The sequence below is a fragment of the Myxine glutinosa genome, chromosome 9 (assembly GCF_964187855.1).
Source record: "Myxine glutinosa chromosome 9, kmMyxGlut1.1, whole genome shotgun sequence".
NCBI classification, from domain to species: domain Eukaryota; kingdom Metazoa; phylum Chordata; class Myxini; order Myxiniformes; family Myxinidae; genus Myxine; species Myxine glutinosa.
Window position 1 is genome coordinate 111,893,931 of NC_136269.1, and position 13,243 is coordinate 111,907,173.

At 46.2% G+C, this 13,243-nt stretch overlaps 1 protein-coding gene across 1 annotated transcript in view; it reads right to left on the reverse strand.

The window, feature by feature from the left end:
• COG6 (component of oligomeric golgi complex 6) overlaps nt 1-13,243 on the reverse strand; it is a 144,940-nt gene that overhangs the window by 14,921 nt on the left and 116,776 nt on the right. Inside the window, exons 14-15 of the mRNA XM_068128500.2 lie at nt 10,252-10,383; nt 2,189-2,356 (exon numbers count right to left, since the gene is read on the reverse strand). Coding sequence (XP_067984601.2) covers nt 2,189-2,356; nt 10,252-10,383 — 300 coding nt within the window. The remainder of the gene's footprint in view (nt 1-2,188; nt 2,357-10,251; nt 10,384-13,243) is intronic.

Below are 13,243 nucleotides of genomic sequence, written 5' to 3' on the forward strand. Positions count from 1 at the left end.
GGGAACTGGCTACTGGCTGATGCCTGCATCGATGTTTGTGATGATTGTAATACTTGTGTTGAAAATCCCTTGCGTGTACTGGCTAACGCCTCTTATGTATTATGAATGATTGGCAAATAGATAGTCTCGCATTAGTAATGGAACGAATTGGAAACGAAACCTGAATCGCAGAACTACAATTGGAAAACGAATTAATGCATATGCAAACGATGGTGATGCAGAATCAAGTGGTTTTGGATATGTTGTTGGCAGAAAAGGAAGGAGTATATGGGGTGATCGATGAACCTATTTGATGCTTGGGATTCTGATAATGATTATGATTTTAGTTGGGATGATTATATCTGTGATTTAGAAAGTGTACGTTCTTTTAAAAATTATTTACACCACCCAGCAAATCACATTCACAGGGCTTGATGGCATTTAACGTCGATTGTTTGCCCTGATTCGCGAGGACCTCACTTGCATAAAGAGGGCCCCTTAATCTGGCTGGCAACTGGGTCGCACCTATGCCGCAGCGAGGGTGGATTCGGAATCTGGCGGGCGGCAGCAATCTCTTAAACCAGGCGCCGTCGTCGCGAATCATGGCTAACAATTTATGCGTTGAATGTTAGACGACCAGTTAGGGCCGGTATCTCTCTTTGAGCATACGTGACGCTATGTCGTGCCTGGCATGTAACTAATTGATGAATTTGGTGTCTTTCCAAGGAGGTGTCTTGTAAAGACAAAGGAAGGAACTGTTAGCCATTAGGGTTCAGACCCCATGACTCAATTGATCATAACATCTGAAATTATATATCGTGCTTCTGAAAAACTGATTTGAACTCAACTGCAGGCAGAGGTGAGTGGACAAAATGTGGTTTCGAGGCTCAACGTGCAGGGTGGATCCTTAGCCTAGTAAATTAGTCCTTGAATGAATGTGCCAAACAGTAGATAAAATGCTCTCGACCCACGTACAGGAAAAAAGATGTCATCCAAACGCCTCCTTCACAAAGGGAATAATTAATTATATATCTTCGTAGTGTTTAGTATGTCTCCTAAACCAAGGACGTATCCAATCTTCATCTACCATTTAGCCTAGTGTATAAGAATATTTACTTCGGCCTGCGCTCGGGTCTGATATGTTTAGATAGATAGCCAAAAAAAGCGTAGCCTATCATTATGCTTACATCTTGTTGTCTAAATTTGACCTTCTATAGGACGGGACAATGGGAGGTGTTGTCCTTATTGCCCAGTAGTGCTATGTCTTTAGCGCAGATTCTTGTCTAATATTTTGCTATAAATGAAATGCCTTTCCACTTATTTTTCAGCGAGTGTCTTGAGGAATTGTCCGCTGCGTGTAGGCGGTACATTCTCGAGCCTCGCTCCACACGTGTGTATATAATCGATTTTATTAAACATTGTTGTTCTTCTTCCTCTGATTCTTCTTCTTCTTCCTTCCCTTGAGGTCTTCGATCTCGACATATATATATATATATATATATATATATATATATATATATATATATATATATATATATATATATATCAAATATATGTATTTGTGAGTGTCAATGAGGATGTAAAATGAAGTGAAACACACCAAAAAAAGGATATTTTGTATCACGTACTTCTTGTTGTTGTTCTCTCCTCCACCAGAGGTGGATGGAGGTTATATTTTCACCCCTGTCTGACTGTTTGTCTGTCTGTGCGCAAGATATCTCAAAAAGTTGTGGACAGATTCGGATGAGATTTGGTGGACAGGTTGGGCATGTCACAAGGACATGTCACAGCACGTCATGTTGGGCATATATTAAAGTAGCGGAAGTTTTCTGTCGGTCTGTTTCTCTTTTTCCACCCATCGGTTGGATAGATGGCTCGACTCCACCCACAATGACATCATTGGTAGGAAGGCTGATTACACCCACCGGCATTTTGATTTTCATGCAGTTCAGGCCGAACACATCATCGAACCTGTCATATTCATAATCGCCATGCCCTACTTTTACATTGATAAAAATCAACTTCCAGGAGCATGTGAGGCAACACTTCCTTGCCTATACACCACCCCAAAAAGGCAGCCATTCCACAGGTCCCTGCTAGTATTAAACAAAATATGCACAAACAGTAAAAAGAAAAAGTTAATTCGTGAAAATCTGATAGGTCTGCTAAACATGTTCAAAATAATCCACCAACCAGTTAACAAAACTACCTGCAGTTGGAGATTATCCAGCCGCTCGTCTGAGACCTCATGTGGAGTGAGAGCCCCATGCACCCTGTGCAAGCAGTTAACCAGGAATGTGGCCATGGCTGGGCGTTGCAGCTCCCCTGCTTCTAAAGACACCATCTGCAGTAGTGGGTCCAGCACACAGGACAAAACCTATGTAGTCATAGTGGAAAAGACAGGGGGTAGTACAGAGGAGAGGAACAAAAATATGTAAGAACAGGAAAGTAATGCACAGAACAAACAAGTAGTCTTTTGTGCAGCATCAGTAGGGTGGTCCAAAAATGCAAAAAAATCACTTTTTTATCTGGATTTTGATGCTCTATTGGATTATTGTTAGAAATGGTCTAAATCATTCACCCAAAAAATATTTTGCATCTGAGTCATCTATAAACTCATACACACTCAACATATAAATTTGTCATTTTGGTCAATTTTAATGAAAATCGTCCATGTTGAGAGGCTTACAAAGACTTTAAAAATATTTTTTTCCTAAATAATGTCATTGATGGTACATACCCCTGTGAAGTCCTCATGGTCGAAACATGAGTCAGACATGTATGAACATGTTTCAAACATGTTTCAAGCATTGTCAAACATGTTTCGACCATGATGATTTCACACTCACAGGCGCATGCAAAAAGTCATGAAGCACAAAATGGCTTAGTACAATAGTGCATGTACTTTTTCCACCTAGGTTGCTATTGGATTGTTCTCATTTAGCCAAATTTGGTGAAAAACGCCATATTTCAATTGAAGTGTGTATGAGTTTCTAGATGGAATTGAGCGAAAATATTTGGTGGGTGAATGTTTGAGACCATTTCTAACAATAATCCAGTAGAGCATCAAAATCGGAGAGATCGATGTTTTTTGGACCACCCTAAGCATCAGCCCAATCACATCAAGAGACAGATATTTTGCCAAGTAGACTTGTGCTCTTAACCGTTCCTCTAATTATCCCAAAATGCATGGTATTCAGACATGGGGGGGGGCTTGGGAATATGGGGAACATCGCTTCAATTCAAATCGTTTTTCTTCTCCTCTCCAAGAGTGATACTCACGGAAAAGCAAGGTTAAGTTGACAGTGGGGTTGCGCGGTAACAATTGGGTACAACCGGCAAGGAATTAATAAACAGGAAAGGAAGAGAAAGAGAGAGGGAGAGGGAGGAGTGGGAGGAGAGGGAGGAGAGGGAGAGAGAGTGGGTACGGGAGAAAACACCAAAATCAGCAAGTAGGAGGGTTTTTTTTTTTTTTTTTTGTATACAAGATCGAGGCTCGTGAAAGAGCTAACATTAATCACACAAAAAGACAAACCGACACACAAAACACAAAAAACAAGGGGAGCGGCAGACAAGATGGGGAGAGAGGGGGAAGGACACAAAAGAGAGGGGGAAGAGGGGGAAGGACACAAACACAACATTTGAGAGCAGGGACATCGGGAGGACTTGGGGGGAGGTGGGAGAGGAATAAAACATATGAACACTGCAAGGACTCTGGGGTGAATTACAGGGGGTAGAAAAGATCAAGGTTTTCGATGGGGGAAGATAAGAGATGGTGGTGAACAGCTGTTTTAAAGACCTGGAGGGAGGAGTGGGATTGAAGGGAGTGGGGGAGTTTGTTCCAGAGGCGGGAGAAAAGGGGAATTGAAAGAGTGAAGGTGAGCAGAGAGCCTAGACTTTGGCAGTTTAACCATAAGAGGGTTGCAGGCAGATCTTGTGCGACCTGAAGGAATATTGGGGGGACAGAGCACAGAGAGAGCTGGGGGAGCAAGGCAGGAGAGGAGTCGGTAGAAGACAGAAAGACCACCAACCTGCCTGCGGTGAGTGAGTGAAAGGCCCTCGGTGTTGACTACATCGCAGGAGATTCCAATGATTCTGAAAGCTTTGGCCTCAACAGCGTGAAGCCGAGCAAGGTGTGAGGCAGGAGCACCAGCCCAGAGGGGGGAACAGTATTCCATTGAGCTGCGGATGAAAGCCTTGTATGTGGTGAGCAGCTCAGGTGTGCCAAGGAAGGACTTCGCACGACGGAGGATGCCCAGTCGGCGACTGGCTTTGGAGGCCAGCTTGGAAATGTGGTTTTCCCAAGAAAGATCATGGCAGATAGTGAGACCCAAAAGCTTGAGCGACAGAACTTCTTGGAGAGGATTGTTGAGAAAGTAGATGGGAGGGTTGTCCAGTCGGTCCTTTCGGAGAACATTGTAAGAGTGTGAGATTTGTCAGGATTGAAAGACATGTTCCACTTGTTTGACCAGTCTGTGATTTTGTCCAGGTCTGCAGAGAGTGAGGAGGCTGCAGACTGCCGATCTGAGGGATGAGGAATGGAGCGACAGAGAGTAGAGTCGTCAGCAAAGAGATAGAGAGGATTTTCAAGAGAGTCAGAGAGATCATTGATGAAGACCAGAAAAAGCACAGGGCCCAGAACACTACCTTGGGGAACTCCAGCCTGAACAGGAAGAGGAGATGAGAGAAACCCATTCAGGGCCACACGTTGACTACGACCAGAGAGGAAGTCCGCCAGCCATGCGTGGAGATTTCCATGGATACCAAAGGAGGAGAGTTTGGTGAGCAGAGCAGGGTGCCAGACCGTATCGAAGGCACGTGACATGTCAAGGGAGACAGCTCTAATTTCCTGTTTGGCGTTGAGGACCTCCATCCATTGTTGAGAAAGCAGAAGCAGCATGTCCAGAGTAGAGTGACCAGGTCTAAAACCAAATTGATGATCAGAGATCAAGCCATTGGAGAAGAGGAAAGATTTAATATCTGAAGCAATGATGGATTCCATGACTTTGCTGATAATTGGGAGAAGGCTGATTGGTCTGTAGTTGCTGGGATCTGTTTTTGCACCTTTTTTGTGCAAACCGGTGATGTTGGCTGATTTCCAAGCAGATGGCAGATGACCTTGAGCAAAAGAGAGGGCGAAGAGAACAGAAAGAGGGAGTGAAAGAGCAGAAGAACATGATTTTATGACCCGTGGGCTGATGCCGTCAGGACCAGTTGCAGAATCAGAGTCGAGGGTTGACAGAAACTTTTCCACCTTGTCAGGAGGAAAGGACACAGAGTCCAGGAGCAGCTGGGTACGACTGGGTACGGTGGGTACAGAGAGGGATGGGTTTGGGACACAAGATTTAGAGGCAAACACAGAGTTGAGGCATTCAGCTTTTTCACGTGCGGAGTCAGCCGTTAAGCCGTTTGAGGTGAGGGAGGGGATGGAGGGGGAACAAACACCAGAAACAGATTTGACCAGACGCCACCAGGATTTGGAAGAGGGAGACAGATAAGAGAGTTCGGTCTTGAGAATGGTGAGATATTGTTTCCTGGCTCTCCTGAGGGTCCACACACTTGTTTCGGGCTTTGTGAAAGGAAATGAGATTTCCTTCCGTTGGATTTGCTTTCCAGGAGACGAAAGCAAGTTGTTTCAGGGCAACAGCCTCACCACAAGATTCCGTGTACCATGGACGGGAGGAAGGGTATGACAACTGAAGACGAGATGGTATAAATCTGTGCATGAGAGAGAGCAATTTACTTTGAAAGAATTCCCAGGATGAGTTGATGTCAGAGGCGGTGGAGATGGGAGACCAGTCCAGATGATTGATGGCTGCTTGAAGACCGTGCCAGTTGGCCTGAGTGAAATGCCAGACTCGTCGACGCTGAGGAGGCTCTCTGAGAATGGTCAGAGAGATGTCCACTTTGACAAGCACATGATCAGATGAGCCGATTGGAGCAGAAGAAGAGCAGCAGACATTTTCAGGGAAGTTTGTCATAACCAAATCCAGAAGAGAAGATTCTCCGTTGACTGAGATCCGGGTCGGGAAATTGACAGATTGTGTCAGTCCCAGTGAGTCGCAGAAGTCCTTTGCTGAAGAGCCATGGCTGGTGAGAGAGGTACCCACACCCAGCCAACTGGCATGGTGACAATTGAAATCACCACATATGAGGAAGAGAGAGTTGGGATGGGTAGATAGAAGTTGGTCCATATTATCAGACAGTGAGATGTAGATGGAGTCATCGCTGTTTGGTGGACGGTACAACACACATATGAACAAAAGGTGGGAGCGAAGGGGAAGCCGTAGCCAAAGGTATTCCTGGGGGTTAGGTGGAGAGAGGGCAGTGGAGGGCGAGTGAGGAAGAGAGTTTTTTATAAAGATAGCAACCCCACCTCCAGGACGAGGCTCAGGTCTATCATACCGGAGGAGGGAGTAACCTGGGAGAGATACCAAGGCATCAGAGACATCATGAAGGAGGAAAGTTTCTGTTAAGCAGATCACATCTGGTTTGTCAGAAGCAACCTGTATGGAGAGGTCAGTCAGGTTTGAGCGAAGGCCCCGGATGTTTGAGGTCCATACCGTTAATGAAGAGGAAGGGGGAGCATCGGGTCCAGAACAGGGGGGGGGAGGGGTAGGGTAAGATGTGGAAGAGGAGGAAGAGGTAGGGAGAGCTGTTGAAGGTGTGTCAGAGATTTCAGAGATTTCAGAATAGCTTGGAGAAAGGGAAGAATGGGGCGGACAAAAGGTTTGATGGAGATTGGGTGAGGCACAGTGAGGTGTTATTTGAGGAGGGGGAAGAGCGAGGCAGAAGGTTTGGGGAGATGAAGGTGAAAGTTGGAAGGGGGAAGAAGCAGGGAGGATGCTTTGAGGAGGAGGGGTGAGAGGGGAGTCTAGGAGGGGAGGAGCGAGGGAGAGTCTAGGAGGGGAGGAGCGAGGGAGAGTCTCGGAGGGGAGGGGTGTGGGGGGAGTTTAGGAGGGAGGGGAGGGAAGGGGCAAGGGGGGAGATTTGAAAGGGATGGGTGATGGGGAGGATTTGGAGGGGAGGGGTGAGATTGGATTTTGAAAAGTGTACGATTCATGGGAAACGAACATTTTTTGCAAAATGAGTTTGAGACCTAAGGTGAGGTGAGGTTTGAGACCTAAGGTGAGGGTTGGGTGAGGAGGGGGTTAATTGAGGTAACAGATCATTGGTCAAAGTGAGGGATGACACAAGGTGTGGTTGAATCCACGAAGGCAATAGTGGGAAAGAATTGCCTCTGGAAGGAGGTTCCATATATGGGAGAAGTGAGTAACAAAGAAATTCAGTAATGCAGTCAAATTGGATTTTGGAAGCTTAACCAGGAGCGGATTACTGGAATAACATGTGCGTCCTGGAGTTGCTGGGGAAGGTCAGAGGACTGAGAGAGCAGAGGTAAATGTCGGGAAATAGGTGGTGTCAAAGAGGGTCAGAGGACTAAGAGAGATGTAAAAATAATTGACGTATGTGGGAAAATTACATGCCCAGACCAGGAATTGAACCCAGGTCCTCTGGTGAACTGTACCGTAGTTATTTATAATCCTGTTCATTAATGCAATTGTGTTACTATGCCGCCAGTGATGTTTATAATAGAGGACCCAGCTGCTCCTGGACTCCGTGTCCTTTCCTCCTGACAAGGTGGAAAAGTTTCTGTCAACCCTCGACTCTGATTCTGCAACTGGACCTGACGGCATCAGCCCATGGGGTCCTAAAATCCTGTTCTTCCACTCTTTCACTCCCTCTCTCTGTTCTCTTCACCCTCTCTTTTGCTCAAGGTCAACTGCCATCTGCTTGGAAATCAGCCAACATCACCGCTTTGCACAAAAAAGGTGCAAAAACAGATCCTAGCAACTACAGACCAATCAGCCTTCTCCCAATTATCAGCAGTCATGGAATCCATCATTGCTTCGGATATGAAATCTTTCCTCTTCTCCAATGGCTTGATCTCTGATCATCAATTTGGTGCAGACCAGGTCACTCTACTCTGGACATGCTGATTCTGCTGTCTCAACAATGGATGGAGGTCCTCAATGCCAAACAGGAAATTAGAGCTGTCTCCCTCGACATATCACGTGCCTTCGATGCGGTCTGGCACCCCGCTCTGCTCACCAAACTCTCCTCCTTTGGTATCCATGGAAATCTCCACGCATGGCCGGCGGACATCCTCTCTAGTCGTAGTCAACGTGTGGCCCTGAATGGGTTTCTCTCATCTCCTCTTCCTGTTCCTGTTCAGGCTGGAGTTCCCCAAGGCAGTGTTCTGGGCCCTGTGCTTTTTCTGGTCTTCATCAATGATCTCTCTGACTCTCTTGAAAATCCTCTCTATCTCTTTGCTGATGACTCCACTCTCTGCCGCTCCATTCCTCATCCCTCAGATCGGCAGTCTGCAGCCTCCTCGCTCTCTGCAGACCTGGACAAATCACAGACTGGGCAAACAAGTGGAACATGTCTTTCAATGCTGACAAATCTCACACTCTTACGACGTCTCTCCGAAAAGACCGACTGGACAACCCTCCCATCTACTTTCTGAATAATCCTCTCCAAGAAGTTCTGTCACTCAAGCTTTTGGGTCTCACTATCTGCCATGATCTTTCCTGGGAAAACCACATTTCCAAGCTGGCCTCCAAAGCCAGTCGCCGACTGGGCATCCTCCGTCGTGCTAAGTCCTTCCTTGGCACACCTGAGCTCCTCACCACATACAAGGCTTTCATCCGCAGCTCAATGGAGTACTGCTCTCCCCTCTGGGCTGGTGCTCCTGCCTCACACCTAGCTCGTCTTCACGTTGTTGAAACCAAAGCGTTCAGAATCATTGGAATCTCCCGCGATGACGCTATCTCCGAGGGCCTTTCACTTAATCACCGCAGGCAGGTTGGTGGTCTTTCCGTCTTCTACCGACTCCTCTCCGGCCTTGCTCCCCCAGCTCTCTCTGGGCTCTGTCCCCCAAATATTCCTGCAGGTCGCACAAGATCTGCCTGCAACCCTCTTATGGTTAAACTGCCAAAATCAAGACTCTCTGCTCACCTTCACTCCTTCATTCCTCTTTTCTCCCGCCTCTGGAACAAACTCCCTCACTCTCTTCAATCCCACTCCTCCCTCCAGGTCTTTAAAACGGCTGTTCACCACCATCTCTTATCTTCCCCAATCCAAAACCTTGATCTTTTCTACCCCCGCTAATTTCACCCCAAATCCACTTTTTTGAGGTGACTTTTGACTTCTTTCCTGGAAGTCCTTGGTGTCCTTGCGTTTTATACCCATCCTGCCTCCCCCCAGGCCCTCTCCCTCCAAAAACATCTCCCGATGTCCCTGCTCTCAAATGTTGTGTTTGTGTGCTTCCTCCCCTTCTCTCCCCATCTTGTCGACCGCTCCCCTTTTTATATACTTTGTTTGCTTGTTTGTTTGATTTGTTTGTTTGATAAATGTTAGCTCTTTCACGAGCCTCGACTCTGTATACAAAAAAAAAAAAAAAAAAAAAAAAAGGGACTTGTCTCCCCCATTGGAGGAAGACCCTCTCGTGAGCAGTCCATTGGTGCTCCTATGGTTGGCAGCGAGTGTCCCAGAAACATTGACGGAAAGAGAGTTGCAATCATATGTGTGGGAAAATTGCATGCTCAGTCAAGGTCACCCAGATACGTAGCTCAGGTGGCAGAGCACCTGTACGGTTCACCAGAGAACCTGGTTTCGATTCCCGGTCTGGGCATGTAATTTTCCCACATATGTCAATTAATTATTTATAATTGTGTTAATTTGTATAATAATAAAAAATTTCTTTCATCCAATATGGCTGTCAGACCACATGACCGAAGACGTCATAAATTTACAATCTCCAATAAAATTGTTGCATATATCACGACCAATAAATTTCAAACTGATCGGACTAAGTGTTGTACTTGTCAAATTATGACGTCATCATGAAGGCACCAATAACGTCATTAACAACTTTTTTCCAATGCGGAGTTATATATAATGAGCCACATTAAAAAAAAAATTTCATGGAGCGGTTTCAGAGATATACAGGTCTAAAGTTTTTCGGTTTATCCACATGACCTATGATGTCATAATTATCAGTAAAACATTCCACATGAGTAGATGCATACTATGGTGAAAATTGTGTCAATTGGACCAAAGGTTGCTGAGAAAATGAATTATTAAAATGCACACATGTACGTACGTATGCCATACTTGCGTACGCGACTGCTCCCTTAACTTCGTGAGCGCAGAGTAAAAATGCCATTAGGACAAGTTGTTACCAAGAGTTAAACAAGGACAACTGCACACCTGTGAAAAGTGAGCTTGTCTGTCATCAAGAGGGACAACCCAAGCATCCTGACTTGTAAGAAGTTCTCGTAACAACGTCAGTGTCTGGTTTAACAATGCTGGTGGGCTGAGGTCTGCAGATGGAGTATCCACCTAAGAAAACAACATTAATAAAAAATAACAAAGATATGCATTCTGCCACTAAATATCTATGTACACGGGTGTCAACGTTTGATTTTTGTGAATGAAAAATAAATTGAGGGTCCCAAAGATGGAAGCCCTCTGGTTTAGGCCCAGTACCAAAGGTGGTCTGGAGGGTAAACCCTGCTTTAGATGTTGAAGGTGTGTAGATGTTAAACTACATTAAGGTGATTTTAAATAACTAGGGCATGCCCGTACTATATATAAGCTAGGACGTGCCCGTACGTGGGTGCCCGTTCCTTGCCAAAAAAAAAAAAAAAAAAAAATTTGTGTAGGGGTGTGTGTGTGTAAACATCCTAGGGCGTGCCCGTACGTGGGTGCAAAAAAACATGCGTGCAAACAACAACAACAAAAAAAAACTTTGAAACCACGTGGCAGTAACGACCACAGAACCCCCCCCCCCCCCTCTATTTACATGAATGGTTTGGTCCATTCGCAACGACCACAGAACCCCCCCCCTCTATTTACATGCAATGGTTTGGTCCATTCGCAACGCCAAAGCGAACGGCGAACGGCTAAATCGCCATAGCTCGGTAAGTACTTGTCCGATTAATTTCAAACCTTGAAAAGGCACATCCTCGGGTCCCCAGCAATATACCTGGCAAGTTTAAAGTATATCGGACCCGTGGTTGTCGAGAAACAGCGGTCACAGACAAACACACACACAGACACACACACACACACACACACACACACACACACACACACACACACACACACACACACACACACACACACACACACACACACACACACACACACACACACACACACACACACACACACACACACACACACACACACACACACACACACACACACACAGATTGCTGGAATTATAGATAGATGGAGAAAGTATCATAGAATATAAGTAATGTGAAAAATGAGTTAAATAAAGGGTAGAGGACATGAGGGCATGGGACAGTCATGAGAGGCCAAGTGGCCTCTCCCTGTGTATCTTTGCAAGAATAAATAAATAAATAAATAAATAAAATAAAAAACCACCTGGTCTCCCTGTGTATCTTTGCAAAAATGATACACATTATACACACGGCTCCAAAAAGAAGGTGTGGGCAACTTTTCCCACAGGGCCACTAATCAGCGTGCAACGGGCGGTCCAAAGTTCCGCCCCAGAGGACTATAAATAGTGAGGGCTGCACCGAGTGGTTGTTGTTGAAGGTTCCTGTCCATAGCCAGTCTTTGGAGGTTCTTGTTCTCCAGGTTTGTGCTGGTCCCTCCTCAGGGTCCTTGTGTCACCGCAGCAGTGGTACGTGTCCCGAGAGATGCATGTAGGAGAGAAGTTCCTTCTCTCCACCTCCAGGGTCGTCGCTGCATGGACCAAGCTGCTCCGGAGCCACGCACCGGTATACACCGGCCAAACCACAAGCGAGCAACGCCCACTCGCATGAGATGTTATTTGTGTCCAATCTTGTCTCTCTCTATCTCATAACCCTGTACGAGTGAGCTAAGGCAAAAATAATTAAGTTAGTTGTGGTTCCGAGAGGGCGGGGATTCCTTTTTACTATTTGTCACTATCTCTCTCCATTTAGTGTAATAAAGAACGTTCTGGTTGATGAGAACCTGTGTCATGGCTACTTGCGGGACGTGGAACTCGATAGCGCATAAACTATGAACTCGATTAGCGATAAAACCGTACGCAGTTCAATTGGGATCTGGTATGAAAGGCACAATTATGAGGACATAAGTAACCTTAAATTTGGCGATATAAATTCAAGAATGTAACGTGTGTCGTTGTAGATGACATATGTTAGATATAATATATATAAATATATATTGTTACAGACCGCGGATAAGATGTTAATTTGCCGAGCGGATGGCGCCGCGGCCCGAACCGTTTTTACAATGACTAAGACCCGATTCCTTAAACGTGGGCCAAATCGTGCCACAGATATTCAATGAGGGAAAAGACAAAGACGACACGGATGTGAAGAAGAGGAAGACGAAGGCAAAAGGTTGGAAATACTACTATTATTTATTTACTATTTACACAATTGAAAGAAACCAAGGAGGAGGAAAGATAAGAAAATAATTTACAGAAGAAGAAGCGGACACAGTGAAAATTGCTAGCTTATCTAAACAGGCTTAACTTAACCCAGGGACAGAACAAACAAAGACGGACTCACACGAATGGGGAATGGAGGCAGGAGTGAATGGCTGGACCGGGAGGAAGGTTCAGCTCGGACCAGAGCACGGCCGGGCCGGGAGGGAGCAGCCGCCACCCTTCCTCAACAGCAACCTGCCGTCAACGCTCAAGCTGCGGCGGTCAAAGCTGCGATGATTCAAAGCTGCTGTGGTTCAAGCTCCGGTGGTTCAAGCTGCTGTGGTTCAAACTCCTGTGGTTCAAACTCCTGTGGTTCAAACTCCTGTGGTTCAAACTCCTGTGGTTCAAACTCCTGTGGTTCAAACTGCTGCCGTGGGGACGTCGTGTGCTTTCTCAGGACTCCTTTTCATTACTCCTGCGCACTTGTGTCAAAGGCTTCCCCCGCGCTTCTCATCACTCCCGCGCACTTGTGTCAAAGGCTTCCCCCCGCGCTTCTCATCACTCCCGCGCACTTGTGTCAAAGGCTTCCCCCCGCGCTTCTCATCACTGCTTCCGTGTGCGCTTCTTATAACGCCGCGGGCAAATCAAGCCGCCGGCCTCTCGAACACGCCCATCGGTGAGCTCGCCTCGGCCCTGATTGGTCGGCACGGCCCTCTGGTTCTACCCTTGATGAAGATGGGCGGGCATGCCCAGGATTCGGCAGCTCCTCCCCCTTCTTCTCCGAGCTTACCTCGTGGCTAATGGAGTCTT